General features: G+C 36.5%; 1 protein-coding gene across 5 annotated transcripts in view; it reads left to right on the forward strand.

The window, feature by feature from the left end:
- LIN52 (lin-52 DREAM MuvB core complex component) overlaps positions 1-13157 on the forward strand; it is a 74754-nt gene that overhangs the window by 26692 nt on the left and 34905 nt on the right. The window contains exon 6 of one of the 5 annotated variants that reach the window (XM_039883778.1): positions 3028-3111. The exons of the other annotated variants lie outside the window; for them this stretch is intronic. Within the exon in view, the coding sequence (XP_039739712.1) occupies positions 3028-3071 (44 nt within the window). The 3' untranslated portion in view covers positions 3072-3111. The remainder of the gene's footprint in view (positions 1-3027; positions 3112-13157) is intronic. 5 annotated transcript variants of the gene reach the window in all.

Genomic DNA, 13157 nt, shown 5'->3' on the forward strand with positions numbered 1-13157 from the left:
TTAAGTCCCTATTTCATGCATCCAAAACATGTCCACTGAGAGATTAGTATAATGTTGGTATCACTGTGGACATCTTGGGAGGTTTGTTTTTAAGAAGAGATCCTTAAAGACATCAGATCCAAGAGCAAGTACCTGGATATTTTATTTATATATATATATGCACATTTATGTTACATTCACGTTATATACTTACTTTTTTGACTTAGTGCATTTCAAACATCTTTCAATTCCCATGAAAACAAGAAAATCATCAATTTTATGACCGTGCAGAATACCATTATATGATTATGTATAGTGCATTTTATTAACGATCTCTCAGTGGACATTTAGGTTGTTTCCAGTGTTTTGCTAAAGTAAATCATGCTGCCTCATGCATCTTTTGCTCTAGATCAAAGTGAATGGCACATTAAAAGTTTTTTATATATATTGCTGTTGTTACCTTCAGAAAATTTGTCCAAATTATATTTCTAAGAACAGTAAATGGACGTACTTGTATCCCTACATGTTAGCCAACCCTAAATAATGTTAAACTTTTTAATACTTGCCCATTTTATAGGTGAAAAATCATGTTTTAATATTTTTATCTTGTATTTCTTTGATTGCTAATAAAGTTATGTTTCGTGGCCACTTGTTTGTCCCCCTTTCATGAATCTCCTGGTATATTCCTTGTCTACTTTTCTATTGGTTCATCTTCCAGTAGTTAAAGGTGAGGAAACTGAGGTCTAAAGAAATAAAGTGACTTTCCCAGGGTCACCCAGCAATTTAGTGACAGAATTGGTCATCATAGTGTGTTTGAGCTGGAGGGGAGTCTTTAGAGTTCATCGAGTCCCAACCCTCTCATGTTATAGAAGCAGAAACAGAGTCCTAAAGATATTAAGAGACTTGCCTAAGGACAGCTACACAGTTCATTAGTGACAGAACCAGGAATCATGTCTCATGAAGAGGGAAAGGCAAGTAACATTTTAAAGCCTGCCATGTTTCTTACATGTGTTTTCTTATTTAATTCTCACTACTGTTCTACTATTCCCATTTGAATAGATGAGGAAACTGAGGTTCAGAGAGCTTCAGTGATTTAGCCAGAGTCATACACCGGGTTATCTGCAAAACTGGGACTAGAATCCAAGTCTCCTGATTCTTAATCTGGGGAGGAGGAAGGGTATCATTGCTTCTGAGAATAATAGCGGTAGATATGTTGTTTCTTGGCTTCACTCAAATATTCATTTGATAAAATATAATTTTTTCTCTTGGGAACTTGTAGGTAATACTGTGCCTCTGTTTAATAGCTCTTGTTTAATACTGACACCAATCTGACAGTTATGAACTTAAGGAACTTTTCATTATAAGCAAAAGCAGATCAGAGATCATGTCTTATACTTATGGGGGAATAGAATTGAAATCCATGAGCTAGAAATGACCTAAGTTTTTTATGGTAGTGTTGTCTGAGTTGAAACTCTCAGTATTTCCTTAGAACCATTTTTATTCTATAGAGAGTAAAATCTTAATATATAAAATGAAAATGACATTTGGGTTCTCTGAAGTGTAAAATGGACCTTAAATCATCAAGGGCTCAAATAGGAACAAAATCGAAACCATGTCAATTGCATCCTCCATATCTCTGAAAAATCCTGTTAATCTTCATTTCTCCACAGAGCTCAGAATTTCAAAATTATATTAGAGCTAATTTGGTTGCAGTTTCATCCTATAGAGATCAACAAAGATTCATGTTGACTCATGTATAACTTTGTTGACACTTTTGATTTGGTTCAGTTATGTAGAAATTAAGTGATGAAGTCTTTGGCATTTCTACTTTCCAGAGAGATCTTATAAGTGTATGGATTTATGTTTTTTAAACCTGCTAGTTCATCAGAAGAATTGGGGAAAATGGAAGAATTCAACATGCTGATAGAATCTTCTTTTTTTACTTCACAGAGGACTTTATAAGCATAGAGAATAGAGGGGCTGACAATGAACACATTCTAGTCTTCAATGGTGGTGATCTCTTAATCCTTATTATTTAAGAAATAGATGTTATTTCTTATCTTTGGTATTGTTTTGATTTGCTATATTGGAACAAGAATTGTACATTAATTAGCACTTATAGATTCTGATAAAGGCTGGGATTTTTGTTTTGGTTTGCCTTTTTGTTTTTTCTCCCCTCCTGTAGCTTTTGTGACTGAATGAATGTAAAAAACAAGAGTGGGGTAGTTGAGAGCAGTAGCATTGCTAAAGCCATACCACTTTTAAGCACATGCAGAGATGGTCCATAAGAGTGTGGACCATTAACTTAGACCACCGTCGAAAAACAAATATCACCAGAAGTAATTCTTATTCTAGTATCGTACATAACAGTCCTTTAAAATATCCTTTGGAATGTTGAAAAGAGATCAAATGAAACCTTCAGAATGGTTATTTATTGGGGAAGAAAAAACCTCCAATTTCATTCGTCCATTGTAGCTCCACTTTCTCATTTTAATGCTCCATCCACAGTGGCGGTGGTAAAGATGTCCTACACCTACTGCGATGGCAGTGCGAAAGGGGACATCACCTTTCCATTTATTGCTTGTTGCAGTTTGGCCTGTTTTCAGACAGAATTGCTCTGTGGGTGCTTCTAGTGGAGAGCAAAGGAAATAAAGTAGCAGCAAGAAATCAGCATTTACACGTGACCTGTGAATTGGCTAATTTTAACATGCAGTTAGTTAAGAAATGATTACAGTTTGAGGAGTCATGACCTCAACTTTTCATCAGCTCCATTGGATTGTGCCTCAGTTTGGAAATGAAGGAGATATGCGGGAAGTTTTAATTGTACCTGTGTGATTTATCCCTAGTCAGCTCTTTAATTTCTTCTGGCTGTCTGAGGTTTCCGACATGCTGTAAATTTCCCCAACTTTTTCATTATCTGCAATTTCTTTATGACTCGTGAATCGGAGTGGAGAGAGAGTGTGGATTTACAGCAGAGATAAACATGTCCATAAAGTCTGTATCTGTGTCAGTAATTGTACTGCTGTCAGTGACTGTCCTGTTTTACAGGTCTCTCTTGGGAGAGGAACAGGCTTCACCACCAGCAGCACTGAAGAGCTTGCTTTGATTTGCATTAACTTGCTGGGAGATTAGGTAGGAATGGTGGAATAGGAATTGAAACTGGACCTTGGCCTCTCTTGTTTGTTTGTTTAAGGTCAAATGACTTTGTTTGGGATAACTATTGAAAATAAAACATGGACAGTGTTCATTTCCTAAGTGAAAATGCAACTTATATTGATATAGTAGATGTGAAAAATCTTTTCTAACTTCATTTTATACAATACCTTTAAAATGACTTTCCTTTCTGTCATTGTTGATCATTAAATTTGGGGGTTTTTTCATCTTTCCGTTTTCTTAGAATCGAAACAGGATTTCTCTTTCAGAACATTCTTTCCTCCTCGAGAGTGGGACCAGCTAGTTTTGGTGATGACTATATCAACTATTAACGGCTCTTTCCTGACTGCTAGAAGTAGTGCACCATTAGAAAGGAAGTCTTTAAAACAGAGTGAAATTCTTAATATTCTTGTCTTTAAAGATCCTTTAGGATTTCTCTAGTGTTTTGTTTCCTTACAGCAATTATGAAAAGAACTGAAGTTAAGAGATGCCCTTTTAAAATAGGTGGAGAAGCAAACAAACATACTTTTCTTCTAGTACATTTGATATGTGAACAGATCCCTCAAGAACCAACACTGTCCTTGCTTACCCTGAACCTTCTGCTAGGTAGTTTAAAAGAGTAGTAGGTGGCAGTACAGTATAACAAAGAGAGGATAAGATGCATGATAAATCTCAAACTTTAGTCAGCATACAAGTCCATGTAATATGGAGAGTTATCTAGTTGATTTCTCCTTACTTTTAACTTCTCTTCTTCTGCTTGCATTCTTTTTGCCATCTTTCTACCATTAGATGGGAGAGAGAAGATTAAAGGAGATGATATGATACAAAATTGTGTGGCTCCTTTCCAGAAGCTATGATGAACAGTAGGGTTAGAGAAAATTATGGCTAAAATGAAATTTAAAATGACCTATGGTTTTAATTCTTTCTCTCTCATATTGCCATAACAGGATTTCTTCTTAACACGGGATAAACTACTTTCTTTGAGAGAAATAAGCTATACAGGCCTCTTCATTTGTCAGTTGGTCCTTGCCCTCCTGATGTTTCAGAAATCAAGCACCTTACCCCTAAATACTTAAGAACTTATCTCCTAAGAATAAGGAAAGTTTACTATATAATCATAATGCTATTATTACACCTATGAAAAATTAGCAATAATTGCAAAATATCTAATATCCTTCTACATTCAAAATGTTTCTAAAAATCTTATGTAGATTTTTTTTAAGCCAAGATCCTATCAAGGTTCAGGCAGGCATTGCATATGTCAAGGCATTAATAGGAGAACATTTAGTACTAAATTAGAAAGACACTTTTTCACTCATTTTCTTCTTTCTCATCATGCCAAACAGTGTTCTTTTATGGTAAGTAGCTTGTGAAGTTACACTGTTACCTAATTCTAGTTTGGGAAAACTTCCATATGGCTTACTAGGTCCAATTTAACAAACATACACAGTAACCTTAAAAAAATCAACCAAATAAAATCTCAAGTCATCCTCTTAACTTGGTGCTTTAATTCCCTATTTTGTTTTATGAACTTAAAAATTGTTTTTTTTAATGAATACCATTTTGCAAGTGGTTGACGTCATTTTTTCTTTCTTTCATCTTTTATCTATTTTATGCAGTCCGATTGTGAGCACAGTAAGTTTGGACAAAGTTAAGGAGTTTTACCTCTATGTCCGCTCAATTAGTCAAAAATGAGTGAGATATCTAGCAAGGTCTGACTGTTAGGTTGAAAGGCTTGCTATTACTAAGACTATCTGTCTCCTCCCAGAAAAGAGTTTTATTGGTAGGGAAAATATAATATTCTAGCTTTGCAGGGGAAGCATTTTTTCTCCTGGTTGGAAGGAAAATAGTTTGTGGTTGTTGGCTTCTGTTTTTGCTGCTGTCAACTGTCAAGTTTAGTAAAAACAAGGGTTTAATTAGCCAACAATCTTAGTGTTGGAGAATAGTGACATTAACAAAGAAAAGAATAACAGTAAAAATTATTTAAATATAAATTTGTGTACCTGCTATTATCTGAAATAGCTGCACAGCAGGAATTGATAACTTCATATTAAAGGATTAACATAGGTGCGTAGGAGAATGATTCGGTAACATCTCTACAGATTGAAAAAAGACAGGTAGTTTCTTTTTCTCACTCTCCTTAATCAGACTGAGAGTGGAATCTAAGAGTAGCCAGGCTGGAAACTAAAGGGAGAGCTGGAGTATTGATCTCTTCACTACTTGTAGAAGGGAAAATTCTTGGGTGAAGATACTCATGGGTATTTGACTTTTTAAGATCCCAGACTTATTTGGAGCTGTAGGTTAAAAATAATTTTATTTCAAGTTATCAAGTAAATGAAAATGAATATCAATAATAAGTCAGGAAAAAAGCTTCTCCACTAATTAAAGAAGAGTTAGGTCTTCTTTTCTTTCGATAGTTAATTATGAAAACATTTTAAATGCCCAGTGAGCCTGCCACTCCCCAATCCCCTGCCATGGTGCGCTGAAGCGCTGCCAGCCTTCCCCCCCTCCCCCCTCTCTCCCCTCTCCCCCTCTCCTCCTCCCCCCCTCCCTGCCATACACACATATACACACACACATTTTTTTTTTCTTCCTTGAATTATTTGGAAGTAAATTTCAGACATAAGGCACTTTACCCCTGAATACTTCAGAAATCATCTCCTAAGTATAGTATAGGGAAAGTTTCCTACATAATAATAATGCTATTATTCCATCTAAGAAAAATTAACAATAATTGCAAAATATCTAATATTTATCTACATTCAAAATTTCTCAATTGATTCTAAATATCTTATGTAGGCTTTTTTAAAAACCAGGATCCTATCAATGTTCAGGCTGGCATTGTAAATGTCAAGACATTAATAGGAGAACATTTAGTACTAAATTCTGTACAGCAGTTCTTTTAATAAATATTTACCAGGTTTTTCTTATGCTAAATATATATTTACTCAAATGACTATCATTTTCCCCTAGAGTATTGAGTTTCAAATTCTCTCTCTGCAACAAACCTACTTTATCAAGCTTCTTTAATCCATTCCTGGTATTCTCTCCTTCTAACCAAATTAGCTGGAGAATCGATCTTTTCTCCAATAAATACTCTACTCTGCAGTCAGAGAAATATTTTTGAAATGCAGATTGGCACATGGCCTCATTCCCTACTTAAAACCCATCAATGACTTCCCATTGCTTTTAGGATAAAATCAAAAACCTTTAACTTGATCTTCCAGCTCTGCATGATCTGGCCTTTCTCACGCCATGCATTCTTCTCCAGTGTGGGTCCTACAGATCCCTAAAGAAGAAAAAGTGAGGTAAAGAATTGGAACACCTCTTGAAAGGATTGAAACTCGAAGTAGGACCCGATGGCTAATGTTGGCATATGGGAGGAAGACACTTCAGACTAGGAAGTAATTTTTGTGCGGATTGGTTACAGTGTGGTTGGAAAAGGGAGGAGCTAGATTATGCAAAGCCTGAAGGATGAGGCTGAGGAATCATTTTCAAAAGCCTGATAGCAGTCTCCAGAGAGAATTGAAGGTGAAGTGATGGGTTAGAGAGACTACCTAGGGAGCTGTTGCAGTCCAAGAATGTGGTGACTGCCTATACTGGATAGGGCAGTGTGAATGCAAAGGAGGGGACAGTCGAGAGATATTTTGGGGAGAAAATATAAATTGTAACAGACTAGAGACATACAAGAGTCAAAATGATTTCAAGATTTCAAGATTTTAAGCCCCTGTAACTAGGAGAATACAGTTTAGTGTAGAAGTAGATTATGCATTATAAAACCTCAGTTCTGTTTGCTAAAGTATTGTTAAGGCATCTTTGAAATGAATAACTTAAACTATTATCAGAGTTTTAGGCTAAAAGATTGTTGATATCAGATCTATTAGTTAGAATGAGTTCAACTACCTATAAGAAATCCAAAATAATTGTGGCTTACACAAGATAGAATTTCTTTTTTCCCCCTGCAAAAAGGAAGGTTGGAGATAGACAGGCCCGGGCTGGTAGGGCAGCTCCACACTGTCATTAAGGACTAAGCCCTCCTTCTTTCCATTCTACTTTCTTAGTGCACGGCTTTCATCCTAAAGGATCTCTCATTGTCCAAGATGACTGCTAGAGCTCTAGCCATCAAGCCTGAGTTAAGGGCCAGCAGAAGGTGGGAAGGGAGAAGGGCAAAAAGGGAGTCCCACAAAACTGACTCCTTTCCCCTTAAGCAGCCTTTAGGAATTTATGTAGTAGTCATCTGGACCAACCTAGCTGCAAAAGAATAATCTTTTATTCTGGGCTGTAATTTTGCTTGCTAAAAATTGGGGTTCCATTGATAAGGAGGAAAGGGAAAATGGGTATTGGGATAATAACCAACATTCTCTGCCATAGGGAACAAGAGCCCTGTGCAAGAACATTGATTGGTCAGTAGAAGTAGAAGAATGTGAGGTGATGGGTATGTTGAGAAAGCTCAGATTAGTGGTTTTAGAGGTTCATGTATGGATATTAATCTGTGAATTGGACTTCATTCTTATAAATTGATTATCTTGTGTGAACTCTACGGTTTAGCACAATAAAATTTGCTAGTTAAAAATAGTTTAAAAACTATAATGTTCTTTATTATAATATTAATATAACTATATATTATATAATTAATAAGCTATTTTTATATAATGGCTTTATTGCTAGTTTTTAGAAATCTAACTCCTAAAGATACTTTTCTACAAAATACATGGAAATAGGTAGATTCATATAGAAGCATTTTTTGAAACCTTACCTCAAAATGCCAAATAAATCTATCAGGTTTATAGTGCTTAAAATGGTAAAAATCAGCATTTTACTCCTAATATGTAAAGACGAACCCCTACAAAGTAACACTTTATCTACTGCAGAATATGCATGATTTTTGCCCTACTGATATGGTGACTGAATTCTCATCCCCTCAATAGGATCAATATTAAGCCAGCATTCTTTACCTCCTCGATCCATATTAAACCTGTCTTGGAAAGAGTCCGTTTATTGGATAATATAGCTACACCGAAGCTCTATGACAATATCTTTTGCTGCCTCATTAACTCTGGAGCATTAGAACAAGATAAAAATGCCCTTAAAGCCTCTTATCTGATGTCTGGTGTAACCTGCTGAAAGCAGGAGTGCCATTAGTTTATGTTAGAAATCAAATGGCCCTCTCCAGCACAGGAAGTACTGATTAATCCTGAAGTGTCCCTGGAGGACTCTACAGCTGTCAGAGGGGTGGTGACTGTCCCTCACCAAAAGGGAAATCTGGGCTAGAGGTCTCAGTGGGGCGTTGCTTTAAGAACCTGCACGTGGCTGCCCCAGCTGTTCTGCTTTGCCTAATGAATTGTTTTACAAGAAGAGGCTGGGTATTGTCATCACAAACCGCCTGCCCTAGGGACTGGAGCAGGCCAAATAATAAGTAATGTTAGTGATGGTAATTGAAATGTGATGGCTCTCCTGGGATATTTACAGCCCTAGAGCTGGCGGCACTTGTGGATTGTCTTGTCCTCCCAAGGCCCTGTCTGAAGTGTGCCTTTTTATTTTTCTCAGTTTCTGTCATGTGACTTTTTCTCTCTCCTCCCCACTATAGATATTCATTGAGAGAAGCAGTTTTAGGAACATTATAGTAGCTTTAATCAGAAAAGGAATGGCTTTGACTTTTTCTTTTAAATTATCAACACTGCAACAGTAAGAAGAGCCACCATCGCATCTTCTTAGTCTCTTAGGATGGCATTGCAGAGATCTCTCTAGGTTTTTCAAGAAACATTGTAAATGTAATACAAGTAATACAAGCTCTTGATTTAAAAAAATTTTAAATAGTATGGAAGGCTATAACATGAAAAGTAAAAACCTCACCCGCTGAACTGATTAGAGGTAACCGCCACCAACACTTACTTCATGAACACTTCCAGACATTTTCTATGCATAATCAAGTTTATATCCGTTACCACATACAGATGAAATCATAATATACGTACTGTTTTGTGACTTGTTTTTCCACCCCATGGTGTATCTTGGAGTCTTTCCACAGCAGTACATGTAGGTTTGCCTCATTTCCCAGTTGCTACACAGAATTCCCCTGAATGTACCAATTCTAGACTTGTAGATGGTTTGACTTAGACCTTATGAGTGAATCCTTATTATACCAACTGGTTCCACTCACTGATCTGTGTTCTATGGTTCAACCTATGATTTGACGTGAGTGATTTTCTTTCTTTAAGAATGTTGCCTTTCATCCCAGGACTGTTTTAAAATAGAAAATACTGAAGGTGAAACTTTGGGGGGAATGGTGTGAGTTTTGTCATAGACCATCAGCTGTATATATGTGTAGTGACATGCACCCTGCTGTGTTTTAAATTTTTTGCTTAGTTAAATGAGGGGTGTTCTGTCCCAGATAGGTGTGAGGGAAAACAAGTAGCCTTTATCGGATGTTAAAGGCATTGATCGGAGGCTTCCTCCAAAGTCGAATGAGTGTTTTCTCCCCTAATTTTCTTCTTCAGAGGCTCCAGGAATCAAGTTATGAAAGCATTAATGGTCGTGGGAAATCATTTGTCAGCACGTGGAAATGAGGACTTAGGTTTCTTGTGTAACAGCTTGGCTAACAAAGCAAGTTTGTGTCTCACGAACTTTAGGGGCCTTGCTGCGAGTGGCAGTGTGATGAATGAAGCAAAGCAATTTTCCAGGAGCATTTCAGGTCAGTGATGGGAGAAATCAGTTGTCTTCTTAGGCAAACAGAAACCTAATTTTAGTTGCATCTGTCTTCAATAGAATATATGTAAACTGAGTGGTAGAAATTTTCATTGCTATCAAAAATAGGAACATTGTATGTCTTTTTAAATTCAAGGCTCTTTAGACACATTTTCTCAACCCTTCAAAGTTCTGGTTTGCCTAAATATTATTGAAGAGAGGTCATACTAATAAATTGTGAAATGCCAACTAGTTTTGTTTCAAGTTTCTTATAGGATGTTTTTCCTCTCCTTATTGTTAGGCATTTGAATTGCTGTACAATGCGTAATAATTGGAGGTTATTATTAATAACAATTATTGTTAATACCTGATTTGCTTTTTGTCTAAGCCTTCAGTAGATTTGTGTATAGAGATTTCAGGGATTCTTGTGGGCTATCGGAGGTCCTCCAGACCTGTGCTGTTCAAAACAGTAGTCACTAGATGCATGTGGCTCTTTAAAGTTAAATTAAAATTTTAATTCCTCAATTGTACTAGCAAATGCTCAGTAGCCACATGTGGCTAGTAGCTACTCTGTTGGACAACACAGACATAGAACATTCCCATAGGACAGCACTAAGTTAGGGGTTTCCCTAAGCCATCAGAAGATTGTGCATTCATCCACATATGGACCTGTAATTAAGTTGTAAGGGAGGCACAGTAACCTTACATCATAATTTGGCCACATGGCGGTGTAGCAGCCTCTCTGGGTTTACCCTGTTAAGCCTGTAAGTGGCAACAAAAGGGTAAGAAAGTAGCCACCATCAAACATCTCTGGCCTAGGGCCCCCCCAAATTTGAAGAAATCCATTATAGACCTGCTCCGAATTGAAGGCCTTTTGTGGCTGTATCCTGATTTTCTATTCTACTTCCTTCAATTTATGAATGAGTCCCTTCTACCTCTTCTCTTCCATTTATTCTTTCCCAAAGTAGATTTGAAATCTACTTTGGTACTTATTTTAACATCTTACTCTACCAACAGTTCACATCTATATCTTAGAATTTAGATATTTATCGTAATAAATAAACATTTATTTTTGGCCTACTATGAAAAGCAATGTGCTAAACCCTGGATGTCAAAAATACATAAACTTTCAAGGCATTTGTAATCTGATTAGGGTGACAAGGCAAATGTGTAAAAAGATTATAGTACAAGGGAGCATGTGTACTAAATGCCACTTGAGTACCATAGGAGTTCAGAAATGAGAGATCATAGTGGGCTGAGGATGGATGGGTAGAGTCTAAAAAGGTGGTATTTAACCTGGAATGAAAGAAAGAAATCTAACATACCATCATTGGCAAATTAGTTTCCTCCTCGTGGTAAGAGTCCATGTAGCAGTTACTATTTGATTAACTTACACAAATCCCTTTTTTCTCATACCCATTTTCTGTGCTGACAGCCTAGTTTGCTAGTACAGTAAAAGGCATAATTCGTTTGAATATTCGTCCACATATGGACCAATAATTAAGTTGTTAGGGAGGCACAGTAACCTTACATGGTAATTTGGCCACCTGGCCGTGTTGCAGCCTCTCTGGGTTTTACTCTGTTAAGCCTGTAAGTGGCAACAAAAAGATAAGAAAGTAGCCACCATCAAACCTAAGGTGAATTTGACCTGCACCTTGACAATGATGTGGATTATTTCCGTTTTCTATGCCGAATGGATTTACTACTGAGAGTCTCAAACACCCTTAATTTTTAAAATATATTAATTTCTTTTAGTCTTCTACATGCTAAATGTTACCTTATGACATGCAGTGATGATTTCTGAATTTTCATTAGGCACAGCTCATTGTTGAAGCACTGAAGCAGTTGGTTCCTGTTGCAACTAATTCCTATTTAAATAAACAAACGAGAACTTTAAAAAAAGATTAGCCAGAGCAGTTTTTAAAATTCACAGCAGCACTGACATATATCAGTTCTGACTTGGCAGACTTTGACCCAAGGCTGTGCGGTATTTTATTACCCCCAGGCACATAAGGACACATACTTATAGCACCACTTTTGTAGTAGATATTTTTATAACTCTACAAAATGATTAGACTGATATAGAGCAATTCTCTAAATTCATAGGTATTAAAATATTCTGGCAGCTGTCTCCTTTTTGCCTTTAAGTTGTGCTATCATGATGAGATAAGACTACACACTAGGCCCGATCAGTACATGAATGAAGTGAGGCATGGTATGCTCTCGTTATTGACAAGGGTCTTTGTCGTTATAAATAGGAGAAATCTAAGAGGAGAGGTTCTCATTATAGTAATTCCAATTCAATTCTGTGATCTTGTTCTTCAGAAACCTCTTTACTATGAAACACATACTGTGTAATCAGATGGGAAGGAAGTTATGGCATAAAAATGCCTCTGAGTTCTAGCTGAAACAACTTAGCTTGTGCTCAAAAACATATAATATCTTTATCTGGGAGTTTGAAGTATCGATTAGAGTTTAGAGAGTGTAGGAGAATCTGGGTAGAAGAAACCTACTGGTAGATTGCTATTAGGGTACAGTGACATGGGATACATACTCATTTGTTCTCAAAATAGACCTCTAGCAACCCCTGGACTCTAGGTCATAGTCCTCAAGGGGGAACTGAGAGTCTGAAAGGTTCTCATGTTATGATCTCAACAACTCTCTGACCTCTTTTCCCCTAAGTACTTCCTATGTCCTTCCAAGTATCTCAGAGTCTTTTAACTGGAAACAATTTACAGTTGAAAGATTGGGCTTTTGCTGAGAAATGTGAAACTTTAAATGGCAAGTGATTATTGGTGAAACTATTTTGGAAAACAAGCAGTATCTACTAAGGCTGATCATACGTATACCCTGTGACCCAATAATTTTAGTGCTAGATATATGCCCTAGAAACAGAAATGCAAAATTTGTATACCAAAAGACGCATACAAAAATATCCAGAACAGCACTATTTGTAATAGACCTAAACTAGAAACAATCCAAAAGTTCAATGATGGTAGAATGAATAAATAAATTATGATATATTCATACAATATAATAATATATAACCATGAAAATGAACAACTATTGCTATGTGCAATAACATGTGAATGAGTCTCAGAAACATAACCTGACCTAAATGAAGCAAGACACAAAAGTATATAATATACAGTATCATTTATATAAAGTTCAAAACAAGCAGAGCTAATCTATAGTGATATAAATAAAAATAGTGGTTGCATTGGGGGTATGGTGGTGGCTGGGTGGGAGCATGAAGAGGGAGGCTTCTGGAATGCTGATAATGGTTATATAGAAATATATTGGTTGTTACACAGATGTGTTTGTTTTGTGAAATTCCTCAC

This window comes from Pteropus medius, unplaced genomic scaffold, assembly GCF_902729225.1.
Source record: "Pteropus medius unplaced genomic scaffold, Ma_sr-lr_union100, whole genome shotgun sequence".
Taxonomy (NCBI): domain Eukaryota; kingdom Metazoa; phylum Chordata; class Mammalia; order Chiroptera; family Pteropodidae; genus Pteropus; species Pteropus medius.